The following is an 18,629-nucleotide window of genomic DNA, read 5'->3' on the forward strand; positions in this document are numbered from 1 at the left end:
GTTGTTGTTGCTGCTGCTGTTGTGGGTTCCGTTGCCGTAGAGTTTCCTTGCTTCCTGCCGTGTCGTCGACGATGTCGGATTCGTCATCCTGGATGAAAGAGATAGAGAGATCGAAAGATGAAGAGACAGCAAGAGAAAGATATATATACATGTGGGTGTGTGTGTGTATACATATATATACATGTGTGTGTATACATACATATATATATACATGTGTGTGTATACATACATACATACATACATATATATATACATGTGTGTGTATACATACATACATACATATATATATACATGTGTGTGTATACATACATACATACATATATATATACATGTGTGTGTATACATACATACATACATATATATATACATGTGTGTGTATACATACATACATACATATATATATACATGTGTGTGTATACATACATACATACATATATATATACATGTGTGTGTATACATACATACATACATATATATATACATGTGTGTGTATACATACATACATACATATATATATATACATGTGTGTATACATACATACATATATATATATAATATACACGTGTGTGTATACATACATACATACATATATATACATGTGTGTGTATACATACATACATTCATACATGGGTGTGTATACATACATACATTCATACATATGTACATACATACATACATACACATATATATACATGTGTGTGTATACATACATACATATATACATGGGTGTGTATACATACATACATACATGTGTGTGTATACATACATACATAGACACACACACACACACACATACATACGTACATACATACATATATCAGGCATGTGCCACCCGTTATTACTCAGGGTAGGCAGTTGGCGACCTTAATGTAGTAAAACACACAAAAAATGGTTGAACAGTCGGGAGTTGAACGGTGAATGCTGAGTATCCAGGTTGGAGTAGTATGGAATTTGTTCTGTGTCATGACCGGCATCCGTGCTAGTGGAGCACTAAGAGTACCATATGAGCGTGATTGTTGCCAGAACAGCAAACGGGTTTCTGTGCCGATGGCATGTAAAAAGTACCATTCGAGTGTGATCATTACCTGCGTCGCCTTACTGGCACTTGTGCCGGTGTCACATGAAAAAACATTCGAGTGAGGTTGTTGCCAGTGCCGCTAGACTGGTTCCTGTGCAGATGGCATGTAAAAAGCACCATATGAGCGTGGCCGTTGCCAGTCTCGCCCCGTGCTGGTGGCACTTTAAAAGCACCCATTACACTCTCGGAGTTGTTGGCGTTAGGATGGGCATCCAGCTGTAGAAATTCTGCCAGATCAGACTGGAGTCTGGTGCAGCCATCTGGTTCGTCAGACCTCAGTCAAACCGTCCAACCACTGCTAGCATGGAAAGCGGACATTAAACGATGATGATGATGATGATGATATTCTGTGATAGTTTACCTTTAGTCGAACAACTTGACCCCGGGACTTTTTCTTTTGTAAGCCCAGTACTTATTCTATCGGTCTCTTTTGCCGAACCGCTAAGTTACAGGGACGTAAACACACCAGCATCGGTTGTCAAGCAATGCTAGGGGGACAAACACAGACACACAAAAACACACACACGCATATATATATATATATATACATATACACGATGGGCTTCTTTCAGTTTCCGTCTACCAAATCCACTCACAAGGATTTGGTCGGCCCGAGGCTCTAGTAGGAGACACTTGCCCAAGGTGCCACGCAGTGGGACTGAACCCGGAACCATGTGGTTGGTAAGCAAGCTACTTACCACACAGCCACTCCTGAGCCTAGTATTTGTGTAATACTATTTCACTCTAGACATCTACAGCCACATCTGAACAGTTTGGGGTGTTTAGAACAAAATAAAACAAAAAACCCAGACAAACAGGGGAGATTCTCAATAAGCTGTCTTACCTTCTCCCGGTCTTCTCGGTCTTCTTTCTGGTGGGCCACATGTGAAGGATGCGGGGCTGGCTTTGATAGGGTCTGAACAGAAACGGGAAACAACAAGTCCACACAACAAACAATAAGCTGCAAAAAAACAAAAAAAAGAGAGAGAGATAGAATGACATCTGAGATGAGGCGAAGGGTTGGCAGAATCGTTAGCACGCCGGGCGAAATGCTTAGCAGTATTTCGTCTGACGTTACGTTCAGAGTTCAAATTCCGCCGAGGTCGACTTTGCCTTTCGTCCTTTCGGGGTCGATAAATTAAGTACCAGTTACGCACTGGGGGGGGGGGGCGATGTAATCGACTTAATCCCTTTGTCTGTCCTTGTTTATCCCCTCTATGGTTAGCCCCTTGTGGGGAATAAATAAATAAGAATGATATCTGAGATGAGGAACTTTGGTTTGAGATGGAACACAGCAGCAAAATATCATTGCCTGGATTCGAACCTGGTATCTCTTGGCTCCTGGGTAGCTGCATTATTGTTTGAGGCTAGAGAACCTGCTGTTCTGTCATGGGAAATTTCGTTTTATCCAGCTGTTCATTTTCACTGCCCATTATTCTTGGGAGGATTGTGGGGGTAGAGTCCTTAGGCACCTCTTTTGTAGGGTCAAATCAACAAGTCATTGCACTTTCCGGTTGAATTCCCAGGCATGGCAAACTGAGTCTATGATTATCATCCAACCATTTCATTCTTATTTCTTTATTGTCCACAAGGGGCTAAACACAGAGGGGACAGACAAACGGATGAAGTCGATTATATCGACCCCAGTGCGTAACTGTTACTTATTTAATCGACCCCAAAAGGATGAAAGGCAAAGTTGACCTCGGCGGAATTTGAACTCAGAACGTTAAGACAGACGAAATACCTATTTCTTTACTACCCACAAGGGGCTAAACACAGAGGGGACAAACAAGGAGAGACAAACGGATTAAGTTGATTATATTGCCCCCAGTGCTTAACTGGTACTTAATTTATCGACCCCGAAAGGATGAAAGGCAAAGTCGACCTATTTCTTTACTACCCACAAGGGGCTAAACATAGAGAGGACAAACAAGGACAGACATAGGTATTAAGTCGATTACATCGACCCCAGTGCGTAACTGGTACTTAATTTATCGACACCGAAAGGATGAAAGGCAAAGTCGACCTCGGCGGGATTTGAACTCAGAACGTAACGGCAGACGAAATACCTATTTCTTTACTACCCACAAGGGGCTAAACATAGAGAGGACAAACAAGGACAGACATAGGTATTAAGTCGATTACATCGACCCCAGTGCTTAACTGGTACTTATTTAATCGACCCCGAAAGGATGAAAGGCAAAGTCAACCTCGGCAGAATTTGAACTTAGAATGTAGCGGCAGACGAAATACCTCTAAGCATTTCGCCTGACGTGCTAACGTTTCTGCCAGCTCGCCAACCATCTCATTCCTGCTCATCCCCTAAGTCCCCTAGATGTGGGAGTTCTGCCCTCAGGTCCCGCCTCCATAAGGTCCTATCAGACTTTCTGGCTGGATTTCCAAGCATTGATCAACCGAGACCTGGATATTATCCAAGCACCCCGCCATTAGTCTACCCTCAGGCCGCCTGCCAGTCATGGGACAGAGTCTTCAGGCACCTCCTCCACAGGGTCCCATCGGAAGCAACCATCATTACTCTTTCCTGCCGAATTCCCAAGAATGACAAAAGCAAAAGGGGCCGATACAGCTTGGCACCTGTGACATCACAACTCATTTCTACAGCTGAGAGAACTGGAGCAACGTGAAATAAAGAGTCTTGCTCAAGGACACAACACGCAGCCCGGTCCAAGAATCGAACTGACTACCTCATGATTGTAAGCCTGATGCTCTAACCACTGAGCCATGCACCTTCACATGTATATATATACATGTATGATATAGACTCCCTTCGGTCATGAATGACCATGGAATTGCACCTAGAAAGTTACCCTCTGAGGCACAAGTCTGGGCAGGGTTGTTTATGGAAAACCAGCAGTCACCCTTGCGTACCAGCCTCCCTTCTCCATGCCACCAATGTTATCCAAGAAAGAGGCAAAGGGGTCAATACAACTTGGCACCTGTGACATCACAACTCATTTCCACGGCTGAGTGAACTGGAGCAACGTGAAATAAACTGTCTTGCTCAAGGACACAACAGGCAGCCTACTCTGGGAATTGAACTCACTATCTCATGATTATGAGCCTGACACTAACCATTGAGCCATGTGCCTTCACAAAATATTACATCTTAATTAGCATGATGGACTGTCTGGCCCCCGTGTCGGTGGCACGTAAAAGCACCATCCGTTTGTGTTTGTTGCCAGCCTGGCCTGGCCCCCGTGCCGGTGACACGTAAAAGCACCATCCGTTCGTGGCCGTTTGCCAGCTCTGTCTGGCCCCCATGCCGGTGACACGTAAAAGCACCATCCGTTCATGGCCGTTTGCCAGCTCTGTCTGGCACGTAAAAAGCACCCACTACACTCACGGAGTGGTTGGCGTTAGGAAGGGCATCCAGCTGTAGAAACACTGCCAGATCTGACTGGCCTGGTGCAGCCTTCGGGCTCCCCAGACCCCAGTTGAACCGTTCAACCCATGCTAGCATGGAAAGCGGATGCTAAACAATGATGATGATGATGACTATTTCTACTAATGTCCATCAAAGTGTTCCACCTTAATTAACCAGGTAGACTCCTGCTTCTGTCCAAATTTAATTAGCTGGACCAATTAGTATTATCACTGGTGCCCAACAAATTCAATCTTCACTAGAAATAAACCAATGGTAACCACAGAGGCAGAAGGGTTTCCCTGATGGAAAAAAAAAAACAAAAATAAAAAAACTTTGCATGGAAGGGTCAGGGTTTCAAGATCTGGGTTATCCAGTTCTGGTCACAGTAACAGGTTGAGGGACGATGAAAGAATGATGTACTCACCATACCAGCGAGGAACCCGACCAGTAATGTAGCCAGGGCAAAGATCACATAACAGCCCCATTCGGGGATTCCGTACACTTCTGTCATCGTTGAATACAGGGACTGGAATAGAAAAGAAAACAAAAAAAAAGTAGGGTTAGGCACAGGAGTGGCTGTGTGGTAAGTAGCTTGTTTACCAACCGCATGGTTCCGGGTTCAGTCCCACTGCGTGGCACCTTGGGCAAGTGTCTTCTGCTATAGACCCGGGCCGACCAAAGCCTTGTGAGTGGATTTGGTAGACGGAAACTGAAAGAAGCCTGTCGTATATATATATAAATAAATAGGCACAGGAGTGGCTGTGTGGTAAGTAGCTTGCTTACCAACCACATGGTTCCGGGTTCAGTCCCCTTCTGCTATAGCCCCAGGCCGACCAATGCCTTGTGAGTGGATTTGGTAGACGGAAACTGAAAGAAGCCCGTCATCCAGCTGTAGAAACATTGCCAGATTAGACTGGAGCCTGGTGCAGCCTTCTGGCTTCCCAGAACCCCGGTCGAACCGTCCAACCCATGCTAGCATGGAGAACGGACGTTAAACGACGATGATGATGATGATATATGTATGTATGTGTGTGTGTGTCTGTGTGTTTGTCCCCTTAGCATTGCTTGACAACCGATGCTGGTGTGTTTATGTCGCCGTCACTTAGCGGTTCGGCAAAAGAGACCGATAGATTAAGTAATGGGCTTACAAAGAATAAGTCCTGGGGGTCGATTTGCTCGACTAAAGGCAGTGCTCCAGCATGGCCGCAGTCAAATGACTGAAACAAGTAAAAGAGTAAAAGAGAGTATGTTTGTATTAAAAGAAAGAAAAAAAGGAAAATATATTCAATTGTGTCTGGAAAATTTGCAGTATGAAATTTTGCTATATACAAAAATTCGCTGTCAGACAAATTTGTGGTGAGACATATTTGGTCCCATGACAAATTTATGGGGAGCTAACCTTGGATCGTAGGGTGACCCGCTGTTCTTGAGGAGACCTATTGAGTCAGGTACGTCAACACCAACATCAAAATGAAAATCAAATGGAAATTGTAGCTAAGATACCTGTGCTGGCGGCACGTTAAAAGCACCGTCCGAACATGGCAGATGCCAGCGCCGCCTGACTGGCATCTGTGTTGGTGACACGTAAAAGCACCAACCGATCGTGGCCGCTTGCCAGCCGCATTTGGCCCCTGTGCTGGTGGCACGTAAAAAGCACCATCCGATTGTGGTTGATGTCAGCTCTGGCTCCTTGTGCTGGTGGTACGTAAAAAAAACCCACTACACTCACGGAGTGGTTAGCGTTAGGAAGGGCATCCAGCTGTAGAAACACTGCCAGATCAAGACTGGAGCCTGGTGCAGCCTTCTGGCTTCCCAGACCCCAGTAGAACCGTCCAACCCATGCTAGCATGGAAAGCGGACATTAAACGATGATGATGATAATGTTGATGATGATGATTAAACCACATTGTATCATTGTAATCATTGTAAACTCAACCAGGGTACACCTATAATGAAGGTGGACTTGCCCGGAATAAACTAGCGATGAGGCTGAACTCACCCAGAATGGAGACGAAATGAAAATGGACTCACCCGAATGAACATGGCTGCCTTGAAGAATAAACTGAGGCTGGACATCCTGAAGGGAAAAGATTCGAATAGGGAAACAGCTTTAAAACAACAAAAACAAATATATACATACACATACACACATATATACACACACGCATACATATATATATACACACATATGCATGCACACACACATATACATACACACATACATACATACATACATACATACACATACACATACATACACATACATACATACATATATATACACACACGTGTGCATATATACACACATGCACGCATACATATAAACACACGTATGTGCATTCATATACACACACATACATACATATATACGCACACACTCATACATACAAACATGTATACATACACACACACACACAAATACACACGCACATACACATACATATACACACACACACACACAAACATACGCTATCGGCCCTGTCAAATATAAATCTTATTGTCTTAAACAAATAAACAACGTTGAAAAAAAAAAGGGGGCAAAAATATAAAAAGCCCCCGACTTACATGAGAGAATCCGGTCTAAACCACCAACTGATTGGGTCCACATTCTGCCATCGCTTGTCTTCGATGAAACTGATCAGGTCTCCGAGGATTCGAGGACCCTGGTAATAGCGGAAAACACCATCCTTCACACTGGGGGACAGAAAAAAAGAAAACGGGGTTTCAATGTGACATACTTTAATGTTCAAGTCACTCTGTTCTGGCAAACAAACAAACCACCACCAAGTGACTGGAGTTAAGAAGGGTCCCCAGCCACAAAAACCACGCCAGAGAAGAGCTTGCCCCTGCTGGTGCCTCATAAAAAGCACCCAGACCACTCTGTAAAAGTGTTAGTGTTAGGGAGGCCATCCAGCTCTAAAACCCATGCCAGAACTGACATCACCTGTGCTGGTGCCACGTAAAAAGCACTCAGTCCACTCTGCAAGGTGGTTGGCATTTGGAAGGGCATCCAACTGTAAAAACCTTGCCAAAACTGACATCACCTGTGCTGGTGCCATGTAGAAAGCACTCAGTCCACTCTGCTGAGTGGTTGGCATTTGGAAGGGCATCCAGCAGTAAAAACCTTGCCAAAACTAACCTCACCTGTGCTGGTGCCACATAAGGAGCACACAGTCCACTCTGCTGAGTGGTTGGCATTTGGAAGGGCATCCAGCTGTAAAAACCTTGCCAAAACTGACCTCACCTGTGCTGGTGCCACATAAGGAGCACACAGTCCACTCTGCTGAGTGGTTGGCATTTGGAAGGGCATCCAGCAGTAAAAACCTTGCCAAAACTGACATCACCTGTGCTGGTGCCATGTAGAAAGCACTCAGTCCACTCTGCAGGGTGGTTGGCATTTGGAAGGGCATCCAGCAGTAAAAACCTTGCCAAAACTGACCTCACCTGTGCTGATGCCACATAAAAGCACTCAGTCCACTCTGCAGGATGGTCAGTGTTAGGAAGGGCACCCAGCTGTAAAACCCATGCTGGGGCAGGCCTTGCTGGTTCCACATAAAAAGCACCCAGCACACTAAAGTGGTTGGCGTTAGGAAGGGCATTTAGCCATAGAAACCATGTCAAATCAATCTGGAACCTGGTGCAGGTCTCTGGCTCATCAGCTCCAGTCAAACCGTCTGACCCATACCCACACGGAGGGTGGACGTCTGATGATGATGGTATTAAGCGCTCAGCCATATGGATACGGATTCGGACAGAATTAACCCTTTAGCATTTAAACCGGCCATATCCTGCCAAAAGTATTCTGCCTGTTTTATGTTCAAACTGGCCAGATCTGGTCTCTCACACCTACCCTACAAAATCGTTTCAAAAATTAACAGCTTCCTCATCAAATTCTCATAGCTACAAGATAATCCATGATTAGTTCAAAACAATGTGGATTAAAAAGGATTAATTTTGGCAGAATAATGCGAACACTAAAGGGTTAAACAACAGCAGATGAAAGCAAAACAGAGATGCGAGAGGTCAAGAATGCTGAGTACTTACTGGAAAATGGTTGGCAAAGATGTGACCAGGAACCTTCCACTTAATCCTGGAAATAAGGAGAAGAAAAGAGATCAGTTTTCATCCATCAGATTATTTCACCAGTGAAATAATAATAATAAAAAAAAAAACTACCCATTTTTGGTTTTACTCTTACTCTTTACTCTTTTACTTGTTTCAGTCATTTGACTGCGGCCATGCTGGAGCACCGCCTTTAGTCGAGCAAATCGACCCCGGGACTTATTCTTTTGTAAGCCCAGTTCTTATTCTATCGGTCTCTTTTGCTGAACCGCTAAGTGACGGGGACGTAAACACACCAGCATCGGTTGTCAAGCAATGCTAGGGGGACAAACACAGATACACAAACACACACACACACATATATATATAGATATACATATATACGACAGGCTTCTTTCAGTTTCCGTCTACCAAATCCACTCACAAGGCATTGGTCGGCCCGGGGCTATAGCAGAAGACACTTGCCCAAGATGCCACGCAGTGGGACTGAACCCGGAACCATGTGGTTGGTTAGCAAGCTACTTACCACACAGCCACTCCTATGAAAATAAATACCCATCATGACTACCCGTCTGATAAGGGTACACCAGGCACATGCATCACAACCATATGTGCGCAACATGGTGATCTCATATCAAGATAACCAGCGCATGACCTTGCAGGTGGGGCCCAGTTAGAATTTTCTTCAGGTTGAATAGTCAAGCAAATCGACCCCCAGTACTTATTCTTTGTAAGCCTAGTACTTATTCTATCGGTCTCTTTTGCCGAACCACTAAGTTACGGGGATTTAAACACCACCATTGGTTGTCAAGCGATGTTGGGGGAGGACAAACACAGACACGCAAACATACACACACACACATATATATATATATAATGGTGTTATTGAGACCCAAAGGTGTCAGGTAATGCTGAATGAGTGCTATAGACAGACCATAGTTAAGTTCCAGATTCGGTAATATTGCGAATAAGGGGTTCAACGTTGGTTCTATGTCAGCGTGTGTATATAAGAATTTTTTGCATAATGAGATAAAAAAACCAAGGCTGTGTATCTCATCTAAAATAACTATGAATTAACTTTCCTCTCACACTGTCTCCGATGAAGGGATAATATTAATTAATATCCAATATTGTCCAACCCATGCTAGCATGGAAAGCGGACGTTAAACGATGATGATGATAATGAATATCCTAGAAACAGCTGTAAGACCTATCTATAAATGCTCTATATCTATGGTTGGCGTTAGGAAGGGCATCCAGCTGTAGAAACTCTGCCAGATCAAGATTGAAGCTTGGTGCAGCCATTTGGTTCGCTAGCCCTCAGTCAAATCGTCCAACCCATGCTAGCATGGAAAGTGGATGTTAAACGATAATGATGACATACGATGGGCTTCTTTCAGTTTCCATCTACCAAATCCACTCACAAGGCTTTGGTCAGCCTGAGGCTATAGTAGAAGACACTTGCCCAAGGTGCCATGCAGTGGGACTGAACCCAGAACCATGTGGTTGGTAAGCAAGCTACTTACCACACAGCCACTCCTACGCCTATATATATATATATATACATACATATACATACATATATACACGACAGGCTTCTTTCAGTTTCCGTCTACCAAATCCACTCACAAGGCTTTGGTCGGTCCGAGGCTATAGTAGAAGACACTTGTCCAAGGTGCCATGCAGTGGGACTGAACCCGGAACCATGTGGTTCGTTAGCAAGCTACTTACCACACAGCCACTCCTGCGCCTCTTGTCAATTTATATTCGAAATACCAGGTTAATTCGTGACAAAAGCTATTTTACGAAATTCTTCGTTTTTTCTAAAATTAAATTAAAACAAAGGCAGAAGAATTTCAGCAGAAATGCTGTGACAAAAGGTTTAATTATCCTGCTGGCCTAATTAACTAGATTAATGGCATTAATTATACTGACCTGGGTTCTGCGTTACATCAACAATAGCAACATGGATATTCAGGTCTTCAGCCCAGCTGGTGTAATTCTCCCAAATGTCTTTGAAGCTCTGACATGCTGGGCACCATGGTGCCATGCTGCAATGGGTAAAACAGAGTAAATAGAATTAGAGAGAGAGTGGCATGGAGGACTCAACATCACAAAACTGCGACAGAACATAATAATAATAATAATAATAATAATAATCAATCAATCAACCAAAATCAAATTCGATGACTGGCATCCGTGCTAGCAGGGTGCAAAGAGCACCATACGAGTGTAATTGTTGACAGAGCGGATAACCGGCTTCCATACCAGTGGCACATAAAAGGCACCATTTGAGCGTGATCGTCACCAGCGTCGCCTTACTGGCACTTGTGCCCGTGCTAGTAGGGTACCAAGAGCACCATCCGAGCGTGATCTTTGCCAGAGCAGCCAACTGGCTTCCGTGCCAGTAGCACGTAAAAGGGCACCATTCAAGGGTGATCATTACCAACGTTGCCTTATTGGCACCTGTGCCGGTGGGCATGTGTAAAAAGATTCAAGCGAGGTCATTGCCAGTACCACCTGACTGGCCCCCATGCCGGTGGCACGTAAAAGGCACCCACTACACTCTCGAAGTGGTTGGTGTTAGGAAGGGCATCCAGCTGTAGAAACTCTGCCAGACCTCAGTCAAATCATCCAACCCATGCTAGCATGGAAAGTGGACATTAAACAATGATGGTGATGGGGAAGTATGTACATTATTTACATTATTTACATTCGACGGATATTTGTCCTCATCTTGTTTGTTGTTAACACAATGTTTCGGCTGATATACCCTCCAGCCTTCTTCAGGTGTCTTGGGGGAAATTTAGAACCTGGGTTCTCATTCCTAAGGAATGTGTAGAAAAAAGATAAAATGAAAAAGTGGGGTTTTTTGGGGTGGGTACAAAGGGAAGTCTTGCCACCGGGGGAAAACACTTCCGCCCATTTAAAAAAAAAAGGGAAAAGTACTGGAGTCGACCTGCTCGACTAAACACTTTGGAGGCATTGCTCCAGCATGACCGCACTCCACTGAGTGAAACAAGAAAAGGGTGGGATTTGAAACTAGACCATCAAGGAACACAATATGGCACAGTCGTAGCGTGACAAACCTTGAAACGATATCAATTGTTTGTCAATAAAAAAAGTGTGTCAGGAGAAACGATGCATGAATGAAGTTAATTAGTTAGTTAATTTTTTGGCTCAAAAAGCAAAAAGCAAGGCCATGTAGGGGGACATGGAGTTATGTACAGGGTGGTGTTCATGTAATGAGTTCAGGCCATTTGTGGTCAAGGGAGACTTTGAACCGAGCGGTCGTCGGCATCTTCACTATCTCGTCCGGCAGCTTATTCCACGGATCTGCAACTCGGACGGAGAAAGCCCCTCTCCTTCGATTGAGATGAAATCGTCGCAGATAGAGCTTTTCGGAATGACCCTGCAGCTGACGCTCTGGAGCAGGAGTGAAGAACAGCTCTTTCGAGAGGTTACACTTTCCGCTTATGATGTTGTGAGCAAGAATGAGATCACCACGGCAACATCGTTTTTCTAGAGAATAAAGGTCTAACGTCTTCAGCCTTTCTTCATAAGACAAATTCTTGAGACCATGAACCATGCGGGTAGCCAACTTCTGGACTCTTTCGAGATGCTGTATGTCTTTGAGGAGATAAGGAAAAATTACAGAAATACTGTCACTATATAGACACACACACACACACATACTCTGTTACTTGTTTCAATCATTTGAATGTGGCCATGCTGGAGCACAGCATATATGTGTATATTTATATATATTATATATATATTATATATAATATAGTTAATCCAAACATGAAAACACAAAGAGAAAACACCACAACGTGAGGACGTAGAACAAATATAGTATTATTGGACGCTCAGGAAAGAAGGAGGGTTTAACGTTTCGAGCAGAGCTCTTCATCAGAAACATAGGAAAAGGAAAGATCCAGAGAAGGGAAGACAGAGGAAAAAAAATCGACAACGGTACACACGCGGCCATATATATATATCATCATCATCGTTTAACGTCCACTTTCCATGCTAGCATGGGTTGGACGTTTTGACTGAGGACTGGTGAACCAGATGGCTGCACCAGGCTCCAGTCTTGATTTGGCAGAGTTTCTACAGCTGGATGCCCTTCCTAATGCCAACCACTCTGAGAGTGTAGTGGTTGCTTTTACGCGCCACCGGCACAAGGGCCAGTCAGGCGGTACTGGCAACGGCCACGCTCAAATGGTGCTTTTTACGTGCCACCTGCACAGGTGCCAGTCCAGGTGCTCGAATGTTTTGTTCATATGCCAGTAAGGCAACGCTGGTAACGATCACGCTCAAATGGAGCATTTTACGTGCCACCGGCACAGAAACCAGACGGTGATCCTGCTCGGATGGAGCTGTTAGCGCTCCACTGGCACAGGTGCCAGTCATCGAAATTGGTTCAATTTCAATTGCCCCAACAGGTCTTCGCAAGCAGAGTTTAGTGTCCAGTGAAGAGTAAAAATGGAGAAAAAAAGTTACTGGTGCACTATATTAATTTCCGACTCTATAGTATAGGAATACCATCAAACCGAAAAAAAAAAAAAAAAAAGGAGTCCTCAACCTACACAAAGGATTTTTAAAAAAAATTAATCTGAAAATTAAAAAAAAAAACACAGAACGGGGTGAGGTAGGCGTGGGCGGGTTTTGAAACCGGACCGCCAGGGAATACAATACCGCTGTCGCAGCATGTCGAGGTTTGAAACGACGTCTATTGTTTGTAAATAAAGAGATATGTTTCAGAGTAAACGATGCGTGAATAAAAAAAAGTGGGGTTGGGGTATATATACTATTAAAGGCATTTAAAACATTCCGCGCGCGCGCGGGTGTATATATATATATATATATATATATATATATACACACACACAGTGTACATTTAAACATATTAAGAGGCTTCCATCATAGGAATCCCTTACGCTAGAAAGAACAGTTAAAGTCCAAACCACTAATTAGGGATAATTCTCGAAGGGAATGAAAAATAAAAACATTTACCATCGAATTCCTGGACCATGGTTTCTGACTTATTTCAGCAAATAAAAATTATTGTTTTACCAGGCGAAGTCTTCATCAACAGACAACACACACACATCTATCTACAATATATAATATATATATAATATTATATATATATATATATATATACTCACACACAAGCATACACACGTAGGACAGACGTCGTTTAATTAACGCGACTAAAGTCGTTGCCCCGTTGATGTCTTGCACCGTTGTGCACTCTTGCGACTAAAATTACCTTACTAAGCTAAGCACAGAGTGCTGCATTGGCCACCTTCATATGCGTCTATACACACACCACTATATATACATATATATATATATATTATACACGCACATTCCATCTCAAATTGTACCTCGTAAATATTAGAGATTTTTATATAATTATATATACATATATTATATAATATTTATGACATGGGCGATTATATATTATGCATATATATATACGGCTATGAGTATCACTATATCTATATATGCTTTCATATATATATATATATATATATAATATATTTATATATATTATATAATATATATGCATACATATATATATATATATATATATATATATATATATATATATATGCATCACATATATATAATATATATATATATATATATGCATACATATATATATATATATATATATATGCATACATATATATATATATATATATATATATATATATATATATATATATATATGCATACATATATAAGCAATAAAGTGATTGATCAATGGTTTCTGATCTACGAAAGGTTCAGCTTTGTGGACAGCTCATCAGACCACACACATATATATAAACATACAATAATGCTCGTGTGTGTGTATGTTTATATATATATGTGTGTGTGTGTGTATATATATAACGTGCGTATGTATATGGGAACATATTAACATAATGAGACTAAACTTGGAAGTATTATAATCCACAGACACTTATATATTAATATATATATAACTGTGTATATATATACATACATACATCTCTCTCTCCACACACACACATATATATATATATACACACACACGAACACATACATATTTGGCTGTTGTTTCTAGAACATTTGTGTGATCACTGTGGACATCAACGATGTGTTGCCAATGTTTCTACATTAGCTGCTGTGTATATATTATGTATATATATGCATGTGTATATATATGTATATATATATATATATATATATATATATATATATATATATATATATATATATATATGCATGTGTATATATATGTGTGTGTGTATACATAATATATACACACGCATATATATACATAATATATACCACGCATATATATACATAATATATACACACGCATATATATATACATAATATATACAGACGCATATATATACATAATATATACACATGCATATATATATATATACATAATATATACACATGCATATATATACATAATATATACACGCATATATATACATAATATATACACGCATATATATACATAATATATACACACGCATATATACATAATATATACACACGCATATATATATATATACACACGCATATACATATATATATACATAATATATACACACGCATATATATATATATATATATATACATAATATATACACATGCATATATATATAATCTATACACACGCATACCTATATATACATACATATATATATATACATATATAATATATACACACCCATATATAAATATATATGTGTATATAGATAATATATATGCGTGTATATACATATATACACGCAGACACGCCCGAAGCAGGAAGACACGAGTACAGGACGGGACGAAGTGTAAGAAGGAAAATATCCAATAAAAGCTTCTCACAATTTAATCATCCATTCTCCCTCGAGCACCTGGTTCCAGTTGTCGTCGGTGAGGCTGATCGCTTTCCCCTTCTGGGCCGCAGAGGCCAACGGGAGCAGCAACAGGAAGAATATTGAGCCGAGAACTGGGAAACTTGGGCTGCGTACGTCCATCTTTGCGTAAATCCGCCGGTTCTTTGTGCTGCCGGTGTTCAGGGAATTACTGTCACCGAAGTAGATTTGGGCCGGTGTGGGTTGTGTGCGTTTTTTAAAATTTTTTATATAGAACGCAATGTATGGAACTTGGGTACCACTTAAGAAAAGTGGTCCCGGTGCGCGCACTCGCGTACTAGCTAGTCGTGACTAGTCGATCCTTACTTTGTGTTTTTGTGTTTTATTTAATTTGTTTTTAAGAGATTATTTACTTTACTTTACTCTTTTTTCTCTTTTACTTGTTTCAGTCATTTGACTGCGGCCATGCTGGAGCACCGCCTTTAGTCGAGCAAAATCGACCCCCGGGACTTATTCTTTTTGTAAGCCCAGTACTTATTCTATTGATCTCTTTTGCCGAACCGCTAAGTGACGGGGACGTAAACACACCAGCATCGGTTGTCAAGCAATGCTAGGGGGACAAACACAGACACACAAACACACACATACACACACATATATATACATATATACGACAGGCTTCTTTCAGTTTCCGTCTACCAAATCCATTCACAAGGCTTTGGTCGGCCCAAGGCTATAGCAGAAGACACTTGCCCAAGATGCCACGCAGTGGGACTGAACCCAGAACCATGTGGTTGGTTAGCAAACTACTTACCATACAGCCACGACTAGTCACGACTAGCTAGCGCGGATGCGCGACTGCGCGCACAGGGACCACTCTTCTTAAGTAGTACCTGGAACTCGCAGCAAGAGAATGTGAACGGCTGTAGTTTGTTTTATAAAGGTTGTTGTTACTGTTGTTGTAGCTCTTGTTCTAGAGTATGATTTAAGGGAGGATTGGCTATTATTTTTAGCAGGTCTAGCAACCATATAAAGGAGTCCCTCATTGATTCAGTAGGGTGTGATTTGAGGGAGATTTCACCGCTATTTCTACCAGGTTGCTAAATGAAGAGAATGAATGGGAGAAAGAGAGTCTGTCGAATGCCAACCCAAAAGAGGGACCAGCAATCCGAATTCGTAGATAAAGTAATTAAGGGTTTGAAGACAGGGCAAGCCCACGGCCCATCAAGAATCACTGCTGAGATGCTTAAAATATCTGGCAATGTAGGCTATAGTCTAGTCACCCGTATAGTCAACCAGGTGATACACGAAGGAGTCATACCCAATGACTGGTGTAGCAGCACCATAGTCAACTACTACAAAGGTAAAGGTGATACTTTAGATAGAAATAACTACAGGGGTATCAAATTATTGTGCCAGGGAGAAGCACCGATGATGCTATATTACAGGTAAGCTACTATAGTGACTCAGCTATTAGAGCAAGGTCATCAGCATAAAGGAGCTCCCAAGGGCATCCTGTCTTGAATTCCTCTGTTATTGCCTGGAGGACTATAATGAATAAGAGGGGGCTGAGGACTGATCTTTGGTGGACCCTGGAATTCTTCACTATACTCATTGCCAACCCTCACCTTACTGACAACATCCCTGTGCAATGATTGTGTAGCTTTCACTAACCAATTATCCCTAGTTTCCAGATAAGGGATCAGAGGACCCTATCAAAGGCTTTCTCCATGTCAACAAAAGCCAGGTACAGAGGTTTATCTTTGGATATGTATTTTTCCTGCAGTTGTCTTACCTGTAATATAGCATCAGTGGTGCTTCTCCCTGGCACAAACCCAAACTGCATCTCATCTAAACTAACTCTCTCCCTAATTAGTTGGGCTATGACCCTCTCCATGACTTTCATCACCTGATCCAATAACTTGATACCTCTGTAATTATTTGTATCTAAAGCATCACCTTTACCTTTGTAGCAGTTTACTATGGTGCTGCTATACCGGCCAATGGGTATGACTCCTTCATGTATCATCTGGTTGACTATATGGGTGACTAGACTATAGCCTATACCACCAGATATTTTAAGCATCTCAGCAGTGATTCCTGATGGGCCGTGGGCTTGCCCTGTCTTCAAACTCTTAATTGCTTTATCTACAAATTCGGATTGTTGGCCCCTCTTTTGGGTTGGCATTCAACAGACTCTCTTTCTCCCATTCATTCTCTTCATTTAGCAACCTTTCATAGTAACATCTCCAGGTCTCTCTCTTTGCAGCCTCTTTAAATGCAAGTGACCCATCATCCATGGAGACACATTTCTCTCCTTTGACATCACGATTCTCTCTCACACACTGTCTTGCAACATGAGATACTTCAAGTCCTGGCCCTCAAGATGCAGAACACTGGCCAATTTTTTCTGGCTAAGTAAAAATGTCTCCAAGCTTCCCTTCTGGCGATCTGATACAGTTCCCTGCTACCACGGTTCTTCCAGTCCTTCCATGCCTGTTTCTTTTCCCTGAAGGCCCTGCCAACTACATTGTTCGACCACCACGTTACCTAAGGTCAAGAGGGGACTTTGCACCATCCACAGATCTGATCAGTAGATCTCAGCAGGTTGTCCAGTAGGAGCAACCAGTTGTCCTCCACATTATATGATGCTATATAATAATAATAATAATAATAATTGTGTACAGTGCTCAGGTGCACTACAACTCATCTAAAGTGTATATATAATCAGGTGTAGTTTCGGCGGATTTCGGAAAGCATGAGGGCCTTAAAGGATGCAGTGCTCCGACAACCAACAACTGATGCCGGCAGTTTGTTCCATGCTTCAGCAACTCTGAGCGTGAAAAAATGTTTCCGAAAGTCGTGGAAGGAGCTGTGCTGTTTTCTGACTTTGTAGGCATGTCCATGTGTGTTGGACACATGGAGATCAAAAAGGTGTTCAGTGTTGTTGTTGTTGGTGAGGTGGTTGATAACTTTGTGGGTGTTTACCAAGTCCGTCGCCAGACGCCGGAGCTTCTTCTTTGTCAAAAGCTTTGAGTAATACATCTCAAAACCCCTATCCATTCAGAAGATTCTTCAGCTTCCAGACCCTTCTTTTCCATGCTGGTCGTCTTCTGGGCAGCCATTCAGCCCCGTTCCTGAAGATAAAGGAGGGCCTCTCTGAACTCTCGGGTCCACAGGTGGTCGGTCTGCACAGACAGAACCGCAAATGGCTCGCTATCTCCAGTGACCTCGCACAGGACCA

The 18,629-nt window shown here is 42.2% G+C and overlaps 1 protein-coding gene across 1 annotated transcript; it reads right to left on the bottom strand.

Annotated features, from left to right (window-relative positions):
* Positions 1–4: 4 nt before the first annotated feature.
* On the bottom strand, positions 5–15,588 carry LOC115226963 (thioredoxin-related transmembrane protein 1; the record flags this gene model as incomplete). Its single annotated transcript, XM_029797919.2, has 8 exons — positions 15,396–15,588; positions 10,461–10,576; positions 8,508–8,553; positions 7,029–7,157; positions 6,495–6,540; positions 4,888–4,989; positions 1,923–2,039; positions 5–88 (listed from the first exon to the last, which is right to left on the bottom strand). Coding segments are annotated over exons 1-8 (792 nt in total), but the record flags the coding sequence as incomplete, so codon positions are not given.
* Positions 15,589–18,629: the final 3,041 nt, after the last annotated feature.

The sequence above is a fragment of the Octopus sinensis genome, unplaced genomic scaffold, assembly GCF_006345805.1.
Source record: "Octopus sinensis unplaced genomic scaffold, ASM634580v1 Contig00736, whole genome shotgun sequence".
In the NCBI taxonomy this organism is placed as follows: Eukaryota; Metazoa; Mollusca; class Cephalopoda; order Octopoda; family Octopodidae; genus Octopus; species Octopus sinensis.